Raw genomic sequence first — 26,015 nt, 5'->3', positions numbered from 1 at the left:
AGAAAAACCTTACCCAAATTAAATTGTTACTTCTATAAAGTTTAGGTGGAAAGAGAAAAGCCTGGCTAAAGTAATTTGAAGTGCTGTTAAACATTTTTGGATTTCTTAAAAACAATTTTATTTATTTTTTAAAAGAGCAGGGTGTTTGAAATGACTTTGCCTATTATTATTTACTTCCACTTAGAAGCATCTTTTAGACACTTGATCATTCCAAACAAGTCTTAATTTGAACAAGCTCACCTTTTCAATTTTTTTCTCTTTTAAGTTCATTTTAACCTTTTATTATCCCACCTTTTGCTTATAACAGCCAATTAATAATAAAGAATAATTTTAATATTTATTAAAAATATAAAGGCTAAATCTAGATATCTTAAACTAAAATGGTATTTCAATTTTTTTTTTTTTTTTTTTTGGGGGGGGGGGGGGGGGGGTATTTATTTTAATATTTGCTATATGAAAGTTTTTGTTTGAAAATTTGTTAAATTATTCTTATGTGGTTTCATATCCATGAACTATAAAACATATGTATGGTATAAAATTGATAAGTTCTTAAAGAAAAATGGCATTATTAATTTTTTTAAATGAAAGTTTTGACAAAGTTATTCAATGATGAATTTATGTATACTAGCAAACTTAAATTTGTCCCAAACTTGATATTAATGAAACTAGTGAGTTTTCAAAGAAATTTAGACTTTTTGTTTTGTTGAAATTAGTGAATGTATTATCTAAATCTTTTTTTACAATATGTGGAAAAGGAGATCGAATCTCTAACTTCAAAAATAATAGTATATATTTAATGTTAATTGAACTAAGTTTATTTTGACGATTATATAAAAAAAAACGATTAAGATGAAAATTTTGCAAGGTTTAATTGAGTCCATTCAATAAAATTTAAAGTTTAATTGGAAATGATAGTTGAAGTGTTTCTTTTTTCAGAAATAAAAATTTGATATATTATCCATCATCATCATCATTATTTTTAAAAAAACACTTTAATTAATGACTTGCAAAAAAAAAAAAAAAAAAAAAAAGGAAAAAAATTTAATTAATAGAAAATCCGACAAATTAACACTCTTCATTTTATGATGGCAATGGCGAGGCATATAGAACAGAACGGGAAGAAAGCTCACCGAGACAGACGGGAAGACCGAAGACGTTGAATCCGATTAATCACCGACTTCCCGAAACGATTCTCATTTCTGGGTTTAATTATTCATTATCCTCACCAACGCAATGTGGGTTCATCGCTTCGATTCTTCACTCTTGTTCTTTCAATTTTTCTTCCTCTTTCCTTCAACAATTTCAGCGATCAGGTGAAAATTTCCACTTTCAGTTTCTAATTCATCCCATTTCCACTCTCTTTGACACTCTACCAGCGTTATTCTTTCTGGGATTTTGGCCTTTCATACTGTTCTGTACTCAAACAGAAGAATGTTGCTGTTCAGATTCTAGAATTTTGGAATCATGTTCAAAAAATTTTCTTTTCAATCTCTTTACTTTCTTGGGATTTTTTTTTACTTCCTTTTTTTTCCTTGCTTTTGTTTTTGACGGGTTAAATGCTCTATGTTATATATTATCTTTGTTGTTTATCACTTTCTTCCTGTACCATTGTAGCTGGGCTATATATCAGTTTGTTTACTAAATTGTTCATATTTGTATGTATTTTTTTTTTATTGAAGGAGTAATATTGGCTTGGCAGTAAATAGCTCATGTAGGAGCACTGTTCAGGGAAGATATTTATTGACTGATGATAACGGTAAATATTTCTTTCATTAATTTCTAGTGCTACTTCATTTCTTCGTTTTATTGTACATTGAAGGTCCCTGAATATATGTCTTTCTTTTACTTATTTTTCAAATTGGTGTTTTTATTAGGGGTATTTGAAAAATTGGCATGATGGAAAAGTTAGTTTCTGTTTTGTTTTATTTATTATTACTATTTTTTTTTTGTGCAAGTTAATTAGGATTTGTTTGATTCGCAGTTCTTTGATCGTGTCACACTATTAAATCTCTGATCTTGCAGTTTTCTGCCACTTAATCTAACTTTTGGAAGGAAATCATCAGAGATATTATATTGAATTGGACATTGCCTAAAAAAAATATATCTTCTTATTATTTGATTAAACGAAAAATTTGTTCAGTTATTTTGTTATTAAGATGTTTTTATTCTGTTAGAATAAAATCCCTCTGGATTAGTAACTTAGTTATTTAGATTTCTTTTTCTGTTTTGCACCACTTCTTTTGGTGGGTTAGTATTTTTCTGTTAGTTTGATTCCTTTATATTGGCTATAAACGCCAGAGCATTCATCCAATTTGCTATTTGTATTATGCACAAAATTGAGTCCTCGGACTTCGATGTTTTGATGGTATTAACATGGAAAATATAATTTAGAAGATTCTCTGTGGCCATGACCTTAAGGAGAAGGCAAAGATTCTTTGGTTTATCCCATCTAAGACAATTCTATGATAGCTTGGAAAAAACTAAGCTTACTCAACATAATGTAAAAAGATTGGAAACAAACATTAGATTTTAGCCTTTTGTTATCTCTTATACAATTGGTGGAATATGCCCTTTTGTGTGGCTGAGTGAGTAGGTCATGGATTTATTCTAATGCTGAAAGTTCTAAAGAAAATCCTTCTACCATGGAATAAGGATAAATTTGGCTGCCTTTTCTCCCAAAAGGACAAGATTTGCTTTATGGAAACTTGATGCCTTAGAGTTCTCTTCCTATGAAGAAAGTCAAATGGAAAGTCTTTGGTGCCAAAAATGCAAAGCCAAATGGCCTTTAGAAGGTGATGAAAATACCTGATTCTTTCATCAGCTTGAAATTTCAGAGAAACATAAATGCTCCTTTTGTGAAGTTCCATCATTGAAGACAAAAGCCTTCTCTTTGACATATATATTAAAGAAGACTTTGTGGATCTCTTAATCAACTTTACTCCAAAAAATCTGTGTAGACGGTTTAACCAAGTAATCTTTGCTGGGAATCCTATCTCTTAGCATAATCGATTACTAGAAGCTGATTTCATCGAGATACAAATTGTACTTGACATTAACTCTTTAAGTTCAAACAAAGCTATGGGTTTAGATGGTATTATTGCCACTCAAGTCTGATTGACATGTTGAAGATGTTCTGTGAATGACTTTAGACCTGTTAGCCTCATTCTTTTTATATACAAAAAATCATTATCAGAGTTCTTGTAGCAACCTGAAAACGGTCATTCCAGATTACTAAACTCCATGATCACTCTAATGTTTAAGCTCCATTTTCAGCGAAGAGAGGATTGGGAGACCATACATTAACAATTCTAGTTGAGTTTTCCCCCTTGAATTGGCCTCAAAACCCGCTGTTATATGTTCTATCCTTTGTGTTGGTGATAGTGGATTAGGCTGATTTTCTTGGCCTCTTTTCCTATTGTATGCTAGCTTTTTACAAAGGGAGTGTTTCTAGTAAACGGTTAATCTTGGGGTAGTCAATTATGTTGCATTGCCTACCTATTTGCTAGACTCTTCTTGGTCATATCCACGGTAATACAGCATTGTTGCACGACATCAGTTTGCTAAGTTGTAAGGAAGATACCTTCTTGTTCTTTATTGATTTCTATTACTTCTATTTAGATATTCCATCTGTGATTTTAATTTTCAACGATTACCTCTGCCGTTCTTGGCTATGACAACACTTATGTTTCCTACTTATTATCATTTCTTGATCTTCATAATATTCTAAAAATATTAAATATTCTGGAAAGTCCTGTACCTTTTTATGTTGTTAGAAATTGAAACTTTCTCACAAAAACTAATGTATACCTTTTCCATTCAGCATAATTATTGTGCTCTCGTTGCAGGCTATGTATGTGATGCTTTGTCTGTTGATCCACTATCTCATTGCTGTCTTGGGAAAGGGGAGAAATTTCCTTGTCAGTGAGTTTTTTTTATTTTCTTTTTCTTTTTTCTTTTTTCCCTCTCCCCCAATAAATCTTCAATGGCTCATGATGAGTATAAGGGTTTTGTCAAGCTTAGTGCTTATTTTGCTGTTTACACCTTGCAGTGGCTGCAATCTTGTTTCACAATGTTGCAATTCATATGAATACTGTGTTTCATGCTGCCAGAATCCTTCAAGGGTATGATGGGTTTCTTCTTGATTTTTATAATGCAATTCTCTTTTTATTTAGTCTTCTTTTTCGTTATATGTTCGAGCTGGAATCTAAAATTTGGTGCCTTTCTGGATGCTTGCATGCAGACAAAAAGGGAGCAAATACTAAAAATCAAAATTGCCAAGCCAGCCACTGCAGGTAATGACTAATAGTAATGACTAGAACTTGTATACAAGCTTCCATTATGAGGAAGAATGATTAGGTAGTATTTAAGCTTATTCCACTTCTTATTTTTAAAGAAACTCTTGAAAGATAGATTATCCTAAAATGACTTTTAATCTACTTCAATTTTTTTGAGGTATTTTTATTTAAGCTTTATTTTATTTTAAAATTTTATAAAAGAAATATTTTATCATCTAAAATCATTAAAAAAAGCTACATTGATTATTTTTTAATTAATTAATTTTTGCAAAGGTACTTGAAGAAAAGTTGATTTATTTTTTTAAAGCATTTTTCACAAGTTATTCTAAAGACACTGTTAGTATAAGATTAAACATTTAAAAGTATGCTTCATCTTGCAGGGACATATGCCAGCGTCTTTGATTTCTGTGTTGGGAGGTGTCGTCACAATTCTGAGAGTGTTGTAAGGATCCTGCATTGATATTTTCTTCAAAATATTTACAATGAAACTGGTATTATTGCATTTTATGTGTCATTTGATGATCCTCCTTGGAGTTTTTAAGCACAACATATAATTTTTATGAAAAGCCTTTATATAAACCAGCTAAACATGTGCAATCCTTTTTCTAGTATTGCGTAATGTTTATAAAATGGAAGTTTTTCTATTTCTAGGGCCATAAGTTTAAGTGTCATTTGTGTCATTATTTTTGGTGCTCCAACAAGTCAGGCTAGGGTGTATATGTACTTTAATGGATACCAAGTGCCACTCCAATTTAAGAATATCCTTTTGAATGCTTTACACAATGTTATCATTTTGATTTATAGTCCTTGTAAACTATGATGAATTAATAATTTGTCGTCATATCTCTTATTTTCACAGTTGAAATATTTGATAGAATTTAAGATTTTCAGGTGCATGAAAATGCTTATCACAGTGCTTACCATCATTGCTTTTCTCTGCCGTCATATTCTTCAGGTTAGTCAATGAAGTTGAACTTGATCGGAACTCTTCTTGGCAGTTGTAAATTACCATGGAATATTTACCAACTTTAATAGCTGAATCCAAACCATACAGGGATTATGATTTTTAGAACTATTGCACAGAGGTCAATGCCATGTGTAACCTTTTTTTAGAACCATTTTCTAGGTGTGCTTCATATTTTAGCATTCCCTGATTGTCCACATTCTCACTTTGTTGTCTTCATTTCCATTATTTGTTTGCTGATCTTCCATTTCATTATTGTTAATATATCAGCTGTCTTTCTTACTTTTTCTTTTAGATTTAGTGTATTGTAGGCTGTTGTAATTGCATTCCCTGATGTTTATAAGAAATAAGAATAAGCTTATAAGAGAGAGGATTATAATGTAAAAAATACAATGTAGCCCATGTGATATGGAAGAAATGGTTTGTGGCTGAAAGATGAAGCAAAAGTGATTTGGAAGTGTGTAGTCAGAGCTCTTTTGTGGATTCTTTTTCTTTGGCTAGAAACAAACTGAATCATCTTCCAATACAGAAATCTTTTGATGTTTTTGCGAACTTGGACTGCTGCTTCACAATATGGTCTTTGGTAATCACAGTACTCTGATTATCTTGAATTGATGCTTCATGTAATAGCCTTCTTGGTCTCTGATTTTCTACCCTTGGTCGTTTGGCTCTACCTCTTTCCATATATTTGCAATATACCCCAGTTCTTATATGTATGAACAAAATAGATTTTTAGACAACTAGGTAATTTGGAAGAATTGGTATAGCTGAAATGTGAACATTTGATCAGATTTGTGCTAGACAATGGGAAAACAAAAAAGATTACAGATGAGTTTGGTAGGAGCTAGGTTGGGAGAGGATTTGTTAAAGGTGTGGTTTTGACATTTTAGTCGAGGAGTGAAATTTAAGAGAAAGTTTTAGGAGTTCAGGAGCTGGGAAGAGAACCCACTGAGCCGTTTGACAACTTGTACCCAGGTTGCCTTCACCTATTTTCTAAGCAAAAGAAGGTTTCTTTAAATTAGTTATATAAATTCGTATTGGTACAATTCTTACATAGACTAATTTTCTGTGAATCTGTGAATCACAACCCACTTATGAAGTTTTCATTTATTTGAATCCAACCAACCCATGCCAGTTTATAACCCAACCCACCCATGAACCAACCCCCAATGCAGAAAGTGTTCATTTATATGAGCCAAACCAAACCCAAACAAATTTATTACCCAACCCAGCCCATTTGGGTTGTGTTGGGTTAGATTGGGTTGATTGGAATTTTTGGGCCATTGGGTTTTGAACACGTCCTAGTTCTATTAGAAACAAGGGATATGGGTTTTTCCAACTTTGGTTTTGTGCATCCTTTTATTGACGGGGAATCCTCTAAAATTTTCTTGATTCCTTTATTACTACACTTCTACCCTTCCTTTGGATCTAGGGATGTACTTCTTTGTGAATTCATGACACATCTAGTGGTTTTTCTATTGACTTTATGTTCTCCCATTTTTATTGCTCTCCGCATTGAAACACTTCCTTGTTTTCCTTGTTTTGGAAAGTGAAGGCCCCAAAGAAGGCTAGTTTTTTCCTGGTAAGTCATGTGTGGAGGAAAAAAATATTGATTTGATACAAAGGACTTGCTCCTTGTTTTAAAATCCACGAGGGTATTTTTTTTTTTTTTTTGTAAGATTGCCTCATAGAATTTGGAACACATGCTTTGGAGATGCAGCTTTGCTTCCTTGATTATCTATGCATTTATGGAGTCTTTTTAACATTTCCTTTGCCTGTTATAGCTCTTGTCATGCAATGGTTAGGGAGAGGTGGTTTCCAATCCTCCCATTTAGTGAGGGGGAGGTGCTTTGTGGAGATCCTTTTTGGCATCTTTATACAACATTTGTCATAGGGAGATGTGGTCCATATTTTAATCCAATGCCTCCCTTCGGGTGATAATGTCTAAAGAGTTTTGTTTCCATCCCCTTATCTATTCTTAACAATGGAGCACGTTTTTTTAGTTGTTAGGTGTTTGACATTGTTGTTTGGCTCTACTCTTATTGGCTTTTTAGTACAACAAGTGGGGATAATGGAGATTTGAACCTTTGATCTCTAGGAAGAAGGAGATGCCAATTACTGCTAAACTATTCTCACTTTGGTTGTTGTTAATGTCGACTCGTTTTTACGATACCCATTGCATGTCCTTTCATTTCTGCTCTGTGAAAGTTTGGTTGTCATCGAAATAAATAGTTCACTCTGTTTTCTTTAATCCTTCTGTAATGTTTGTGCTTCTTTTTCAAACACTGGATTATGTTTTTTATATGGTTTTCTAAGCATTAACTTTTCATTTGGTTTATTATTTCTCATCTTATACAATTTATTATACTTAAAATGGACTTCATAGGAGTCAACGGCACACAACTAGAATTCAGACTCAATGGCATCAATGTCGTTATTGGAAGGTATCTTTCGCTGGGTAGTTATCCCAGGTTTGTTTATTTTTACATTGTTTAACATCTTTCTTACTCTTATGAACTGAATCTATGATAGACAAGGAGAGTCATGTGATTCAGTTTGCAAGTCGAATGAACAATCGTGTGTCCCAAACAAGATTTTGGTCCTAAATCACTGTGACATGTGAGTAAGCCGCTGTTTGTTTTTTGTCCCCATTTCTTAATGAAGCCACTGTTTTTTTTTTCCTTGATGCAAGTGTTTTTTAATAGAAAAGTGGATATATAATTTGCTTCCAATCATTAGTTACTCTGGTTCTTTTCAGTGCTTTGGTCTATGACTTATGAATTATGTACTTTCTTATATTCTATTTGTGTTTCTGGGATAGTATGAAAAAATACTTGAGCTGCAAAGGAGGTTGCTTAGCAAGTGCTGGGGCTGATCAACCTGCTGAAGTTGCTTTTGATGCTCCTAAAGAATTGGTATGTTGTCTTGTTCTTTTTGTATTGATTATCAGAAGTGATTATTGATGAAATATAAGAAAAGAGAGACCAACACAGTTTACGTGGAAACCCTAGAATAGGGAGAAAAACCACGATACAAATATTTTCCTTATTATTTTTAATTGATACACTGAATACAAGAGAACAAGGTGAATAAATAGATAGTAGAGAGCCCTAGGGTAGAAGACAATTATAATAATACCCTTAGGGAAAAAACCCTGCTTTCAACACTCCCCCTCAAGTTGGGGCATAAATATCAATAAGACCCAACTTGCTGATTTATTATCACAAAACATCAAACCCTTACCAGTTAGATATTAAGAATACGCTTAACCGCAGTCATATGCTCCTCATAGGGAGCTTGCATAAATTGGCTTACCACGCTTACTGCATATGAAATACCTTCTCTTGATCAAGCTACTTCCATTTCAAGGAAGTATCTCAGCTTGCCAAGGTCTTTAATATCAAATTCTCTGGCCATTCTTGTTTTGAGCCTTGTAATTTCACCCTCATCATCGACAGACAGAACAATATCATCAACATACACTGTGAGGACTGCAATCTTCCCGGAGTCGGACCTTTTCGTAAACAGTGTATGACCTGAGTGCCTTTGTTTATATCTCTGTGCTTTAACAAATGTGGTGAACCTATCAAACCAAGCCCTCAGTCCATATAATGACTTTCTCAATCTGTAAACCCTGTGCTTGAACTGACTCTTGAATCCAGGAGGGCTCATATAGACTTCCTCATCAAGTTCTCCATTCAGGAATGCATTTTTAATATCTAACTGGTGAAGTGACCAATCTTTGTTTACAGCAATCGACAACAAAACCCAAATAGAGTTGAGTTTGGCCACGGGAGAGAATGTTTCAAAGTAATCAACTCCCTAGGACTGGGTGAAACCTTTAGCAACCAGTCTGGCCTTATATCGGTCAATCGTCCCATCTGATTTATATTTTACGGTGAACACCCATTTGCATCCAACTGTCTTGTGCCCTTCAGGTAAAGGCACCTGTTCCCACGTCCCATTTTTCTCAAGAGCCCTCATTTTTTCCATAACAGCCGTTTTCCATTCAGAACTCTCCATTGCTTCACGAATACTACTTGGGACCATGATAGTGTCCAATGAGAGATTTAAATTCGGGAGACAGATTGCTATATGTCATGTAGCTGTGTGTAACGGTCATGCTTGTCCAGGGCCTGTTGCCCATGGCCGCATGCCCAATCCAACCCCCTTCTAGCTTACTTTCATATCCTGTATTGTATTAGTTTAGTTAGCTTGCTTTCTTTACATTTTCATTGTAAGTGACCACTCGCCCTTTTGCATATGCAAGGGCGCCAGTTGGCTTTTTGTTCAGAATGCACTATATGGGGATAAGACTAACCATCACTTCCTCATACCCGGAGTAGTACTCTATAAAGCCGTTGTTGTTGCTTATTGCTTTCTAGTCTACTACAATCTTTCTTTCTTTATACACACTCTCAAATCTTCTTACGAAAACCTTTTCTCTAAACCCGTTTTCTAAAACCATTTTCCCTAAAACGGGGTTGGAGGTTGCAAGAGGCACTCGGTGTGCCATCGGCAGTCCGTATTCGAGTTGGCTGGCTTGTTCGTGAGCGGGAACAAGTGCCGCACAATCGCTAAGAGAAGCTTCCGAAAGAGCGATTGTGACAGTTGGTATCAGAGCCAGGTTGGCTTATAGAGGGAAGATCAGTGATCATGTCGGCGACGAAGAACCTGAACAAGTCCCATGTGGACAGATTGGTAGAGATGGAAGAACAAATGCTCTACCTGAGAGAGGTCCCAGATAATGTTCGTTTCCTTGAGACTCGGCTACAAGAAGTTGCCGAGAAAGCCGATGGAATTGATGCGGTGGTAGGCCGCCTAGACGGATTACCCGTCAGAGAATTGATGATGAGGGTAGAGACCCTCGAGACCAAAACAGTACGGTCCGGCAGCTTTGAACGAGGCGATAGCTCCTCGGGCTCTGTTGCCCACATAGAGGAGCGTGTCGAAGAGCTGGACAGCTCCCAAAAAGCAATACTTCAGATGGTAACCGATTTATCTGAAGACTTTCGATCGGCCTTGGATGTCGTCAGAGCCGAGATAGCGGATGTGAGTGCTAGGGTGAATCTCACCATCCGAGCGGTAGGGAACCAAGCCCCACCTGGGGGAGCAATGGCAGTGAGCCGAATAAAAATCCCAGAACCGAAACCCTTCTGTGGGGTGCGAGAAGCGAAAGCCCTGGAAAATTTTATCTTCGACCTTGAGCAATACTTCAAGGCGACGAACACAGTGACTGAAGAGTCGAAAGTCACAATAGCAACGATGCATCTAGTTGAAGATGCGAAATTGTGGTGGAGATCACGGTTTACAGACATACAGGAAGGACGCTGCACTATTGATACTTGGGATAGATTGAAACAAGAACTTCGTTCGCAGTTCTTCCCTGAAAATGTCGAGATCTTGGCTCGACGAAAACTCCGAGAGCTAAAGCAAACAGGTAACATCAGGGACTATGTAAAACAGTTTGCAGGACTCATGTTGGACATACGAGATATGTCTGAAAAGGACAAGGTCTTTTGCTTTGTGGAAGGGCTGAAACCGTGGGCGAAATCAAAACTATATGAACAGAGAGTACAGGATCTCCCCTCTGCCTACGCGGCAGCTGAACGGCTATACGACCTTTGCACTGACTCACAAGATGTGAGGAAGCAATCAAGTTCCTCCAATGGGGGAAACAGAAATAGCCGTTCCAGTCTTCCCAGACCTGGGGGAGGAGACAAGAACACAGGGGGGGACCGTAAATCGTCCCAATCGAGATCAGGAAACAACTGGCGGGGGCCGCCACAACAGCATAACAATTACAATCGGCCCCTGTCTTGTTTCATATGTAGAGGGCCACACAGGGCGGGCGAATGTCCAAATCGAACTGCGTTCAATGCTTTTCAAGCCACATTAGCCTCTACCTCCGAAGACAAGGCTGAACTGGAGGAGACGGTAACCGAGCCAGCGGCTGAAATTGAGAATCCCAGGATGGGGGCATTGAAATTCCTATCTGCACTCCAGAAGAATATGGGAAAGGCGACGGAGCCACTAGAGAAAGGTCTCATGTATGTGGACGCTTGGGTCAACCAAAGATCGGCCAAAACCACTATGGTTGACTCTGGGGCTACCCATAACTTCATGGCTGAAACGGAAGCTCGCCGCCTGAACTTGAATTGGGAAAGAGATGCAGGGAAGATGAAAGCTGTGAATTCCGCAGCCCTACCAATTACGGGGATAGCGAAGAGAACTCCGGTGAAGTTAGGAGACTGGAAGGGCTTCGTTGACTTCGTAATTGTCAAGATGGATGATTTCGACGTGGTACTGGGGATGGAATTTCTGCTTGAACATAAAGTCATACCAATGCCCCTCGCCAAATGCTTGGTCATTACCGGATCTTCACCGACCATAGTCCAAGCCAGTATCAAGCAGCCAAATGGGGTGAGAATGATCTCAGCCCTCCAATTGAAGAGGGGCCTGGCCCACGACGAACCCACGTTCATGGCCATCCCGATAGAGTCGGTTGAGTCCACTGAAGAGGAGATCCCCCAAGACGTTCTATTTGTCTTGGAAGAGTATCGGGACGTCATGCCGAAAAGCTTGCCCAAGTCCTTACCCCCACGAAGGGGGATTGACCATGAGATTGAGTTGTTACCAGGGGCAAAGCCGCCTGCCAAGAATGCATATCGGATGGCCCCGCCAGAATTGGCCGAGCTTCAGAAACAGTTAGACGAGTTGTTAGAGGCAGGATTTATTAGACCGGCGAAGGCTCCTTATGGAGCTCCAGTACTGTTCCAGAAGAAGAAGGATGGGAGCCTCCGGTTGTGCATCGACTATCGGGCCTTGAATAAGCTCACAGTCCGCAACAAATATCCCCTTCCTATCATCACTGACTTATTTGATCAGCTTCACGGTGCTAAGTATTTCTCGAAGCTGGACCTACGGTCTGGATATTATCAGGTTCGAATTGCTGAAGGAGACGAACCTAAGACGACCTGTGTCACGAGATACGGAGCCTTTGAATTCCTCGTGATGCCCTTTGGCCTCACCAATGCTCCAGCAACGTTCTGTACCCTAATGAACCAAGTGTTTCACGAATACCTCGACAAATTCGTCGTAGTGTATCTTGATGACATTGTGGTCTATAGTGCCTCGCTGGAGGACCATCGACATCACCTCCAACTAGTCTTTGAAAAGCTGAGGAGAAATCAGTTGTATGTAAAGAGAGAGAAGTGCTCCTTTGCCCAAGAGCGCATAAATTTCCTCGGCCACGTGATTGAGTGTGGTCGGATTGGTATGGAAGAGGGCAAGGTGGCTGCAATTAGAGACTGGAGGGTACCATCATCCGTGACCGAACTACGATCCTTCCTCGGACTAGCCAACTACTATAGGCGGTTCGTAGAAGGATTCTCGAGAAGAACAGGGCCATTAACCGAACTGTTGAAGAAGGATAGCCAATGGAGCTGGACTCCTGAATGTCAGGCCGCCTTTGAGGGCCTGAAGAAAGTGATGATTGAGGGGCCGGTCCTCGGAATTGCCGACGTGACCAAGCCATTTGAAGTAGAGACTGATGCTTCTGACTTCGCGTTGGGCGGTGTTCTCCTCCAAGACGGACACCCCATCGCGTATGAGAGTAGAAAACTAAATGATGCCGAACGGAGGTATGCCGCCTCCGAGAAAGAGATGTTAGCAGTAGTTCACTGCTTGAGGGCCTGGAGACAGTATCTCTTGGGGGCCAAGTTCGTGGTCAAGACCGACAACAACTCCATTTGTCACTTCTTCAACCAACCGAAGTTGTCGTCGAAACAGGCACGGTGGCAGGAATGTCTAGCGGAGTTCGACTTCCAGTTCGAACATAGATCGGGGAAAAGCAACCAAGCGGCTGATGCGCTTAGCCGAAAGAGCGAACATGTGGCCCTGTGCATGTTCGCCCGCCTACAAGCAAGTACGTTGAGTGCAACAGTACGAGAAACTGTCAAAACTCACTTGACAAATGACACAGCGGCGCAGGCCATCTTACAGTTGGCCAGAGAGGGGAAGACACGCCAGTTCTGGGTGGAAGATGATCTACTATACACCAAAGGCAATCGCCTCTACATCCCCAGATCCGGGGAGTTACGAAGGTCGCTGATGAAGGAGTGTCACGACACACCGTGGGTAGGACATAATGGTTGGCAGAGGACTTATGCCCTTCTGAAGCAAGGCTACTATTGGCCAAGTCTTCGAGACGATGTCATGCAATTTACCAAGACTTGCCTTGTCTGCCAACAAGATAAGGTTGAAAGGGCGAAATTAGCGGGTCTGCTGGAACCCCTACCTGTGCCCTCTAGACCGTGGGAGAGTGTGTCTCTCGACTTCATCACCCATTTGCCCAAGGTGGGAGAGTTTGAATCGATCCTTGTTATCATCGACCGGTTCTCGAAATATGCCACGTTCGTCCCAACGCCGAAAATGTGCACAGCCGTGATGACTGCTCAGCTGTTCTTCAAACACATTGTGAAATTATGGGGTGTCCCCATGAGCATTGTTAGCGATCGGGACGGAAGATTCACTGGGACATTCTGGACAGAATTGTTCAGAATATTGGGATCATCACTGAATATCTCCTCTAGCTATCATCCCCAAACTGATGGTCAGACGGAACGCTTCAACAGTATGCTCGAGGAATATCTGCGTCACTTTATCGACGCTAGGCAGAAGAACTGGGTCCAGTTGTTAGATGTGGCTCAGTTCAGCTTCAATAGCCAACAGAGTTCCGCGACCGGAAAAACGCCCTTCGAAGTGGTGTGCGGCAGACAGCCACTCATGCCACACTTGGTGGACCACCCTTATGCAGGCAAAAGTCCTCAGGCACATAACTTCACTAAAGAGTGGAGCAAAACCTCTGAGATCGCTCGCGCCTACCTAGAAAGAGCATCGAAGAGGATGAAGAAGTGGGCTGATAAGAAGCGGAAGGCCCTTGAGTTTCAAGCTGGGGACAAGGTCCTGATCAAGCTACGATCGGAACAGTTTCGTTTCCGAGGCCAGAGAGACCAACGGCTAGTAAGGAAATATGAAGGTCCAGTGGAGGTAATTGAGAAGGTCGGGAGAACCTCATATAGGGTTCAGTTACCCTCATGGATGAAGATTCATCCTGTCATCCATGTGAGTATCCTGAAGCCCTATCATCCCGATCCCGAAGATGAATAGCGAAACATGCTAAGGCGCCCACCGGTCACGATGAAGAGTTCTGCTGAGAAAGAAGTTGCACAAATCCTGGATAAACGTACACGCCGTATTGGAAGACCCAGACGAGAACTGACAGAGTTCTTAGTGAAATGGAAGGATCTCCCCGACGAAGAGATCAGTTGGGAGCGAGCCGAAGACTTGAAAAGTGCAGCTCCAGCCGTCGCAGATTTTGAACAAGGTCGGTTGACGGGGACGTCAACCAATTAAGTGGGGGAGAATGTAACGGTCATGCTTGTCCAGGGCCTGTTGCCCATGGCCGCATGCCCAATCCAACCCCCTTCTAGCTTACTTTCATATCCTGTATTGTATTAGTTTAGTTAGCTTGCTTTCTTTACATTTTCATTGTAAGTGACCACTCGCCCTTTTGCATATGCCGCCAGGTAGCTTTTTGTTCAGAATGCACTATATGGGGATAAGACTAACCATCACTTCCTCATACCCGGAGTAGTACTCTATAAAGCCGTTGTTGTTGCTTATTGCTTTCTAGTCTACTACAATCTTTCTTTCTTTATACACACTCTCAAATCTTCTTACGAAAACCTTTTCTCGAAACCCGTTTTCTAAAACCATTTTCCCTAAAACGGGGTTGGAGGTTGCAAGAGGCACTCGGTGTGCCATCAGCAGTCCGTATTCGAGTTGGCTGGCTTGTTCGTGAGCGGGAACAAGTGCCGCACAATCGCTAAGAGAAGCTTCCGAAAGAGCGATTGTGACACTGTGCATAGAGTATTTCGCACTTGAACGAGTATCTTTCCTCAGTGCTATTGAAAGATTGAGAGAGGCATCATGATTTTCCAACTCTCTAGGTTTCTCAGCATGATTGGTCATCTGTATATCAAGGATTTCAATAGTATCTTCCAATTCCTTATCAAAAACTGGCTTTTTTCCTTTACTGCTATCATTCTTAGCTGTCTCCTCATCTGTCACATTTTCAGTATTGTCACCTCCTTCATCCTTATCTTCCCTGCACTTGTCAGTCTCCATACATATATCAACATCATTAGTTTCAGGGATACACGTACCTGGACCAGATGCAGGGTCTGATTCATGGACTGGAGCCGGCTGTTCAACAGGTGTCGTCCCTTCCTTTCTAAGATTTTTCCTATAGTAGGTTATCCATGGAATTTGGTTGGTAGGGAGGACAGGAGGACAGGACAGACTTTTTCAGAACTAGGAGAAGGAATCGGGGCCGTTCCCCTAAAGGGATATCATAGGAGGACCAATTAGGCTCTTCACTCAAGCTCTCCCCCTGAAGATGACTAACGGAGGGTTGATCTTCAATGAAAGTAATGTCCATGGAGACAAAATACTTATGAGAGGACGGATGATAGCATTTATACCCACGTTGGTGGAGAGGGTACCCAACAAAAACACATTTCTGAGCACAAGGGGTGAATTTTGTGCGATTTGGATCATGGGAGTGGACAAACGCGACACAGCCGAAGACAGGAGGGGTACATCAGAAATCAGGCGAGTAGTCAGATAGGATTCTTTGAATAGGTCCAAGGGATTATGAAAGTCAAGGACATGAGAGGGCATGCGATTAATGAGGTGAGCCGCAGTAAGAATGACATCTCCCCACAGATAGGACGAAAGAGTGGCAGACAACATTAAGGATCGGGCAACTTCCACCAGATGATGATTTTTACGCTTGGCTACTCCATTCTATTGGGGAGTATAAAGCACACAAGCTCTGGTGGACAGTCCCCTTAGATACAAGAAAGTCACGGAAAGAGGTGTTAAAAGAACTCTCGTCCATTATCACTCCTCAAAATTCCAATCTTTGCATGGAACTGTGTTTCAACCATGGTATAAAATTGTTGAAAGATGGATGACACCTCAGACTTATCAGCAAGTAAGAACACCCAAGTGAGGCGTGTGTGGTCGTCTATGAAGGTGACGAACCAACATTTACCAGTGTAGATAGTAGTAGGTGAGGGTCCCCAGATGTCACTATGAATGAGGGAGAAAGGATTAGACGACTTATAAGGTTGAGAACGAAAAGTAATACAACTTTGTTTGGCACGAATACACACATCACAATTTAGAGACGCTATATTAATATTGCGGAATAAATGCGGAAAAAAATATTTCATATATTGAAAGTTTGGATGTCCTAAACGATAATGCCATAACATAAAGTCATTTTCGGAAGTAGAAAAATTTAAAGACATAAAACCAGTTCTATGATCCTCCCTAGAAGAAGCATCGTCAGAAAGGAAGTAAAGCCCCCTATCGTGCCGGGCAGTGCCAATCGTCATCCCCGACTTCTGATCCTGAAACACAACAAAATTTGGTGAGAAAATAGCCTTACAATTCAGATCTCTTGTAATTTTACTGACCGATAAAAGATTATATGAAATTTTAGGCACATGAAGTGTATCACGTAGTACTAAACCATCAAAAGGAGAGGTATTTCCTTTCCCTGCAACCGGGGCAAAAGACCCATCTGCAATTCTAATACGTTCATTTCCCACACTCGGACAGTATGAAACAAACAATTCTGAAGAGTTGGTGAGATGATCTGTGGCCCCTGAATCTACAATCCAGGGTTTCTTCCCATTAATGCTAATAAGGCCAAAAGATGGGAATGTACCTGATTGTGCAATGGCACTCACCCCGACAGCACTCAAATTGGTCTTATTATTGGTTGAGGGCTGATGCTGTGTAATCTCATTAACCGAATCACTTACAAGTGCACGCCCAGGGTTTGATTTGTCATGTGACTGTCGTCGCCTACTGTTTGGGGGTCTGCCATGCAGTTTCCAACATTGGTCCTTCATATGCCATGACTTCTTGCAATGCTCACAAACAGGTGTGGGCTTTTTATCACCGTCGGCACTGGAAGCCTTTGTAACAAAAGCTGATGCATCAGTGGAAACAACCACAGGATTGTTCATAGCATGTGACCGATCCTCTTCCAGTCAAACCTATGAACAAACTTCTCTGAGAGAAGGAGTAGGTCGTTGACCCAATATGTGACTCTGAACACTGTCAAATTTTGGGTTCAATCCAGCCAAAAACACATACACCTGATCTGCCTCTTCAAGTTTCAAGTACTGGGCCCCATCTTGTGCGCAGTTCCTGACAACCTCTTGGCAAAAGTCCATCTCTTGCCAATACACTGATAATTTATTAAAGTAGGAAGTAACGTCCATGGTCCCTTGTTTGCACTCATGGACCTATTTGTGTAACGTGTACAGTCGAGATGCATTCTGTCGCTTTGAGTACAGATCCCTAGCTGCCTCCCAGATATCTCTAGCAGTTGCTGCATACAGTAAGGGGGTTGGCCAATCTGTGGCTCCATACTATTGATGAGGACAGAACATAATAGAGAATCCTCCCCTTTCCAGATTCTTTCTTGAGGATTGCCTGGGATAGGTTTCGGAATTTCTCCTATCAGATACCCGAATTTGTACCTTCTTTTTAGGGCCATTCTGATCGATTGGGACCAGGAGAAATAATTCTGGCCATTCAGTTTTTCTCCTACCAGAAATCCTGTAGAATTTCCCATTGAGCCAGTTAAGTAAGTTGTATTGGGCAAAATAGAGAACGAGTTTACCAGATTCTTTGAATAAACTGGTTGAACCGGTTGGGGATTTGCGCCAAACATCGTATCCAAATCTGAAATCTGTTGTTGCAGATAAGCCAACCGTTGTCTCATATCGTCTGGGTACATCATATCCAAATCTGAAATCTGTTGTTGCAGATAAGCCAATCGTTGTCTCATATCGTCTGGGTAATGGACCGAACTACAAGCGGCTGGAAACGGGGTCGCCGCTGGTGGCTGGAAGGACGTCGTCGGCGGGAAGGTCGTCGCCGGCTGGGAGGTCGCCGACATATGTGAAGATCCCAGCCGACTGAACTGCTCGAGGTGGCTGTCGGTTTGTCGCTAGTCGAACATACCTAGGGCAGAAAAAGAATGGACCGGATCTGCAAAAGCTGTCGTGATCGGATCTGCACTGGACTTGTTCGGCGCTACTCCTTACAGAACGGACGGACTCGTTGTGGAAGAGCAGGCCGGCGCGAAAGTCTGCGCAAGTCTGGAGGGCTCCAATGGCGCGAGACCTGTTTGTCCTTCGAGGGTTTGCCCGGGTTCAGTGCGGACGTACCCAATCGTGATCGGATCTATTTGACCTTCGCGAGTTCCGCTGGATTCTGCATGGAGAAGCCCGATCGGCACTTCTGTTGGGTGAGGTGGCTCCCACTGACGGCGGCTCTCCGTCGACTGCAACTAGATGGCAGAAAGTAACTCCGGTAAGGCTGCTTGAAAACACTCATTCACAGCCACTCGAATAGCAGTTTTCATGTCAAAACTCGAAGATCCATCAGCAGAAGATGACTGTGGATGGTTCTCTTCCATAACGGCTAGGGTTTTGTCCCCAAGCTTTGATACCATGATGAAATATAAGAAAAGAGAGACCAACACACAGTTTACGTGGAAACCCTAGAATAGGGAGAAAAACCACGATACAGATCTTTTTCTTATTATTTTTAATTGATACACTGAATACAAGAGAACAGGGTGAATAAATAGACAGTAGAGAGAGCTCTAGGGTAGAAGACAATTACAATAATACCCCTAGGGAAAAAACCCTACTTTCAACCATTATCATTATTAGTCTATTGATCATCAATATAGGAAATTTAGAAAAGTATATCTCTTTGAGGGGATTATTATAGCTAACTGACATTTTATTTCATTTTCAAATTGAGCCCCTAAATACACTCAGACCCTGATACTTTGTCGGCATTGAGTTGGAAAGATTATGGGACGAATAATCAATAAAAATGAAAGGAGTAGAAAGGAGAGTAAAAATATCACACTGAGATTCTGAAATTTTGGGAGAGAAAGGGAAGAGGAGATAATGTGAGACCTAACATTCTAACTGGGTCCCATAATCTTAAAAAAAATGAAAAAAGAAAAATGGTTCATGAGGCTTTTTCATGCAATCAAGACGGAAGAATTTCGGCCAGGAGCTCAAAGTTCAAAGCATCCTTTTTTTCTCTTGACCCTGAAGGAAATGTAAATCTGGATGTATCTCTCTTTTGTAAGGGATTCCCATTGGCCATTGCCATGGTCCTTGTTTAGTCAAAGAAAAAGAATACTACGAATGCGAACTTCTCTAAGATTGGCACAGAAGAGAACCTTTAAAGGTGTAGCTAAACCGAGTCCAAGATGTATCAACCAGACAGCCACCTTGACGGCTGTCTGATTAAAAGGAGTTTGTCGACCTCCTTTACCAATTGAAACACAACTCCCGAAGCCATCTGATTTTGTTCTTCCTTCATTGATATTTTTTCATTATTGCAAGGAATTGGAACCAAATTTACCCAGATTTCTTCACATGGTCATCAACTTCTACCCCTTCAAGGGGGGCACTTTTGTTCATCGTTCATCCTATTGACCATCTTTGTTTTGTTTACCCCTTCAAGAAGATGATGGAACATACATACATACTAGCTCACTGTTATCATTAACTCGTGCTTCTCTAACAACATCGAAAACACCATTCTTTATTTCCTTTCTTGATAGTTAAATAAGGCAGAAGATATTATTTGAACGTTCTATTGCATATGCTCTATTTTCTTGGTGATTGTATGTTTTACTGAGAGTTTCTTGTGAATGTCAATGTATTATAAAGAAAGGAAATGTACTAGTTCTAATTTTTAGTTTGTACTAATATCAGAATCCAGGAGCATGCTTATATAGTAGCGCACAGTCAATGGTTTCTTGTGATGGCTCACATCCACATACCAGGAGGCTTTGCCCTTGTGCCTAACTTGTACATTTTCTAGGTATATTTTTACTTCTACAATTCAAAAACAAAATCAAAATCATAATCAAAGTTTGCTCTTCTGTTAAGTTACATTTGCAGGGGTTTCCATCATTTTCATGCAGATGGAAGGAAGTATATTTTCAGCTCAACAGTTAAACTTTATTTGTTTATTCTTTTAGTCTAGAGGAAAATGTTAAAAATTTTCATTCCGAGTGTTCTGCACAAATGTTTTCAGGTCATGGCACTTTTACCCCCTTCATTTCTTTTCTGAAATCTGCTTGTGATTGGGAGAAAAAGATTTCTCTGGAGAATATGGTATCTAGAAAGTGTTCTTGTAAGATTAGTGTAACAGGTTTAGGGAGTAAAGAAAGATTTTCAACTCATGAGGCATTCATTCTAGCTTAACAAGGAATACATATTCTCGACCACAAAATTAGAGGTTCAAATTTGCGTTCTAATGTGTTGAACTCAACAACAATAATTGTTATTATCATATGATACCATTCTTTTTATCTTTGGTTACGTTTGTATTAATAATTGTAAATACTTAGCATATGATACGATTCTATATTTTTAGTTACATTAGAAAATTTATAATTTAACTTCCAGAGGTATTAAATTTACTCGTGATTCGGAGTTTAGAGCTACTTTAATCTATGGGAATTGAAATGGATGAATGAGAATTAAAATTTTCACTCTCTTTAAAGGATGTTTTATCACAAATGTGGGAATCCACTCTTCTATTGATACTAATTTCATCAGGTCACGTATACTAATTTATAATAGAAATTGGTGTAATCATAATGGAATTCTATTGATAGATCAATCGCAATGGGTCAAAATCGCAAACATAATTTGATTGCTTTTGATCATATTTACTTGGAATTATGAATCTACCACATTTACTATTAGTCTATTACCGTTATTGTTATCGCTTGACTCTAAACGATAATAGTAACAGTACATCGATAGATCACCTTCTGCATGTCAATTAGTTCGTTTTTTTAATTATAGATTGGGTAGTGGGCCTTATGTGTAAGAAAAAAATTTCAATACTAGGAAGTATGAACAATTTTTCATACTACCTCCACTTATTATGTATCATGTCAACATTCTTTTAAAAGTAGGATGTGACCTCTACTAAAAAAAAGTAGAGTGGAGTCTCACTAACATTAGCGTGGAGTATGATACTCATGTAGTACTAGAAAAATTATCCAACAATAAGGGTAATTGGTGAAGGGTTTACTTTTCATATTTCTAATTAGGTTTTCAAACTTTTAAATAGTGTTCATAGTACAACTTTTTGTTCTTAAAACTTGTATATATTATACATTAGAACAAAAATAAATTTTAAAATTTGAAAATAGGCTTAAATTTGAATTATACTTTGTTTCAAATCTTTGTCATTAATACCATTAATAGAATATTGATATAGGTTCAAAGGTTGATGTTGTCTGTCTTTTTTCAACCAGGAAAAAGTATCAATTCTATGGAAATATCAATAAAATATCAATGTCAACAGATATTTCTAGAAAGAAAAATTTATCTCGATCATGTCTACATTTGAGCTAAAAATCTCCAAGAAAAAGAAAAGGCAAATAGAGACTTTAATTTGACACTTGTTTAAGTGTTTGAAGAATGAGTCACCCAACTAAATATCAGGATGTTGAGAGAAATGGAAAAAGGAAAAAAAAAAGTTATTCACAAACTGGAACATACAAGACCAACAGAGGTAAGTTGTTAGCATCAAATACCAAAAAAAAAAAAACAGACAAAAGCAATTAGTAGAAAAAGGCAATGGAATGATTTTGAAATCACAAAACAACAGCTAAGAGCTTTAGATGATTCCAAGAATTTTAAATTGAATCTCATTCTTTTTCCTTCATGTCAGAGAGACTTTGTAATAAAAATCAAAGCTTTGGAATTTTCTTTCTTGGGTTTTGCTTTGCTTTGCTTTTCAAGCAGTCCTCAAACTTTAGAAATTGTGCTCCAAGAACAACTTTTCTTGAGGGGAAGCAGGCCCAATCTCTTCCTCTAAACTCTTCAATCCATCCCCAACACCTCCACAATTCCCTACATTTCTTCCTTCCAAATTCTTTCCATCAACATCTGCTTCTGACACTGAGGATTTCCTCCTCTGCGACGACGTCACACTCGGGAATGTAATCCACGACGGAGCCCTGAACTCGAACCTTTGATCTTCAGCTTCTGCTATATCTGTTTCGGAGGCTGAACGGTTTGATGATCTTTGAGATGACTTTTTGTGTAGCCTGCTGCTTCCCAAAACCACCTCGGTTGGTAAGATCGGTTGCTCGTTACATGGACTTCCCATTAATTGTGCAAGAGCACGCTCCAATGCAGTGGTCACTTTGTCCATTGATGGCCTCTCCTTTGCTCTCATTCTCACACATTTACAGGCTACATTTGCAATCCTCTTCAAGGCCTCGATATCGGAGGGCGGTTTTAATATCGGATCTAAAATTGCAGAGATATCTCCAGATTTTATTAGAGGCACTGCCCATTCTACTATGTTCCCTTCTTCATATTGCATATCAATGGCTTTTCTACCACTGAGAATTTCTAGTAGCAAAACGCCAAAGCTATACACATCAGATTTGGTGGTGAGGTAATGAAGTCTATAGTATTCAGGATCGAGATAGCCAAGAGTCCCAGCTGGTAGCTCGGCTAATGGAGAGCTACTATCAGTCGGTCCCAACAACGACAAGCCAAAATCAGCGACTCGAGCGTTATGCTCTTCGTCGATGAGAATGTTTGACGACTTAATGTCTCGATGAATGACCGGAGGACAAGCATAGCCATGCAAGTATTCAATTCCCCTGGCTGCTTGGACTGCAATTGTGACCCTTCTTATCCAATCTAATTGTTCTTTTAAGGCCGTGTTCTTGCCATGGAGGTGCTGATACAAGGAACCATGAGCCATAAACTCATAAACAAGAAGCCTCTCTCCACCTTCTTCACAATAACCAAGCAGATTAAGCAAATGGGCATGGTTTAATCTTGATAGCAAGTCAAGTTCAGTGTGGAACTCCTTCGAGTTTTTCTGCATGTTGGGAGACATTATAGCCCGTTTTACTGCTACAACTGTGCCGTCCTTTAAAACACCTCGAAAAACACAAGAGAAACTTCCTTTTCCCACAATGGACTCTTCCTTAAACCCACACGTCGCTCTCTCGAGTTCTTCGTAGGTGAACATCTGAGCCCTCCTTATTTTCAGCTCATCCAAGTCGGGACGTATTTTATAGTTATCCTTCTGGAAGGAAGAGGCAGTCCCTTTGTTTTTCTTAGACTTCAGCTCCTTTCCCGAGCAATGGCAATTCCGTAACTTGTATCGAACGTATAAGATTGCAGTTAAAGACACAATAGCCACCAAAAACACAGCAAAAGCAATCTCGGCTACAAGAACTGGGAGCTGCTGCATAGGCCAGAACTTCCCATTTTTCTTCCCCACCATACCAGTTGAAAGCATGGATGAGCAGTTTGAGAGGCATTCACTTGAAAAGCAACTTGAACAATTATATTCACACTGCCTATCAGATTTTAAGGAGCACTCAAATTTTTGGTACATATCAGGAGGGCAAGCAGGACTGCAGGGCATACACACATGAAAACTTGGCGACTTACACCGAGCTTTGTCTTGGCTAATTTCATAGAAACCAGGGGCACAAGGAGCTGCTTTACAGATTCCAGGCGAGACAGCTAAAGGAAGAGAAGTAGGAAATCCAAGACCCCAGCAAACAGGCAGGAGAGATTTTTCAGCTAGAATTCCACAGGTGAAGTAATCTCCAGCCGCAATGTCGTAAACTTTAATCCCATCTGGTGCTGGAGTACTCGGTTTAACCGTAAAACCCCAACAAATCACACCACGGTCTAAGCTCTTTATTCCACAAGCATGGAATTTGCCTCCAACAACAGAGTATAATGGATCAACTGGAACCAAGTCTACGTTACCTTCACCTGAATATGCAACTGAGATCTCCTCTTCAATGTCTAAGCTCCTTCCCCAACAGAACGCTCTCGAATTAGCACCCTCCGAAATTCCGCAAACATGATATCCACCGGATGCAATCTTTTGAAACCTCATATCTTTAGGTATCAAACTGATTACCTGGCTGCTCGTCTCATCACCCCAACAGAAAACAGTTCTATTAAGAGAAAACAGCCCACAGTTGAACTCAGACCCTGCCGAGATCGATTCAATAGGGCCATCAAATGCAAAGGTTCTGGTCATGTTGTAACCCCAACAATCGACAAACGATGTATTCCTATGCCGTCCAGTCAGAGGCGTTCGAAGTCCACACAGATGATAATCACCAGCACTAATTTCCAGGTATTGAGCTCCTTTGATCATGGGCTGAGGAACACCCATTTGAACATAGCCACTACTTCCCCAACAATAAGGTTGACTGGAATCCAAGAGAAGCCCACAAACAAACCCATCACCAGCAGTGAGACCAATGAATGGGAAATGAGAAGGGGTTCCATAAGTTATGGCTGAATTTGAACCAAAACAGCTCACAAGATGAGATCCATCTGACTTTAAACCACAGAAGACAGGTCCTTTCTCCCCATAAGAAACAGCAACAGGAGACATTGAACCTAAACCCGACACCAACAAAAACATATCTGCAAAAACAACCAATTCTACAAACAATCCACCTCTCCAACCACACATCTTCTTCAAGAACAAAACAACCAAATCCACCAACAAGAATAAACCCATTGCACAGACCAAATCAATCACTCAAAGAATGAACAACAATCTCCTCTTCAAATGTTCCATGAACAAACAGAAAAACATAACAATTCAAGAAAACCAGAAGCAAGAAAAGTTCAGCAAGACATAAGAGATGCAAGAAATTCCTCCCAACACTAAATTCCAAAACCAACAAACCCAGTAAAATTCACTTCACTCTGTTTCAAATCCCAAGACATTCATTCATTCACACCACACCACATATCCTCAGATTCAAGTAGATATTCAGATAAAAGCAAAAACGAAGCGAACCCAATTCACATTGAGAAGCAACAAAATTACCCATTAAACCTCCATTGGCTCCTTCCATGAAACCACCATCCGATTTAGAAAAAAAGGAATCATGGGAATTGTTGTAGGGGAAAAATGAAGAACAGAGGAAGAAAAGAAGAAAAGAGAAGGGTGGAAGAAAAAGAGAAAGAAACGAGACTTAAATGCGGAAACTACAATTTCTGACATTGGGAAAAGCGTAGGTGAAGGCATTAAATGAGAAGTTAATGTGGTTTTGATCTTTTCATGCCTGGATTACTGTAATTCCACCACCCAATCCCCAAAAAACATTGCTTCTTTTTTCCTTAACAAAAATTTAGCTCAATCTTTGACCTCACATACCAATTACAGGGGACATTGTCTTTTCTTTATCGATTCAAATTTCTTTTCAAAAACAAAAAATACCCTTCTTCTTCTCCTCCTCCTCCTCCTCCTTCTTCTTGTGGTTTTCTGAAACTATTCGCTACAGAAAATCAGGGAATTGGGAAGAAACAAGGCGAGGTGCTGCTTTGCCTTTCTCTCAATTCTATTTAATTTATGTACTTTTTGTCCAAATCAAAAACGGCAGTTGGGATTATCAGAATAAAAGCATTTGCTTTTGTTTATTTTGTCTGCAGTGCCTTCAGTCTTCACTGCTTCCTATTTTAATATTCTATTGTTCATCATTTTGAGCTTTTATCCGTTGCCTTATTTCCCCATTTTGATTTCTACCATTTCGTTAGATT

The 26,015-nt window shown here is 39.7% G+C and overlaps 2 protein-coding genes across 3 annotated transcripts; one reads left to right on the top strand and one right to left on the bottom strand.

Annotated features, from left to right (window-relative positions):
* The first annotated feature begins 1,070 nt into the window (after positions 1–1,070).
* LOC120086783 (glycosyltransferase family protein) lies at positions 1,071–20,848 on the top strand. 2 transcript variants are annotated; one of them, XM_039043587.2, is made up of 12 exons: positions 1,071–1,313; positions 1,680–1,756; positions 3,846–3,921; positions 4,049–4,121; positions 4,241–4,292; positions 4,676–4,737; positions 5,187–5,250; positions 7,646–7,703; positions 7,792–7,878; positions 8,081–8,174; positions 20,157–20,265; positions 20,482–20,848. In XM_039043587.2, the coding sequence occupies exons 1-11, from the start codon at positions 1,234–1,236 to the stop codon at positions 20,247–20,249; spliced, it is 816 nt and encodes a 271-aa protein (XP_038899515.1). In that variant the 5' UTR covers positions 1,071–1,233; the 3' UTR covers positions 20,250–20,265; positions 20,482–20,848. The 2 variants fall into 2 exon arrangements, with proteins under 2 accessions (XP_038899515.1, XP_038899507.1); XM_039043579.2 differs by having other exon boundaries at positions 20,157–20,848.
* A 986-nt stretch (positions 20,849–21,834) lies between these two features.
* CR4 (crinkly4) lies at positions 21,835–25,841 on the bottom strand. Its single transcript, XM_039037014.2, has one exon. The coding sequence runs from the start codon at positions 24,985–24,987 to the stop codon at positions 22,222–22,224; it is 2,766 nt and encodes a 921-aa protein (XP_038892942.1). The 5' UTR covers positions 24,988–25,841; the 3' UTR covers positions 21,835–22,221.
* Positions 25,842–26,015: the final 174 nt, after the last annotated feature.

Source organism: Benincasa hispida, chromosome 1 (genome assembly GCF_027475165.1).
Source record: "Benincasa hispida cultivar pf3 chromosome 1, pf3_genome.v1.1, whole genome shotgun sequence".
Taxonomy (NCBI): domain Eukaryota; kingdom Viridiplantae; phylum Streptophyta; class Magnoliopsida; order Cucurbitales; family Cucurbitaceae; genus Benincasa; species Benincasa hispida.
This window is presented reverse-complemented; position numbering and strand designations above follow the sequence as displayed.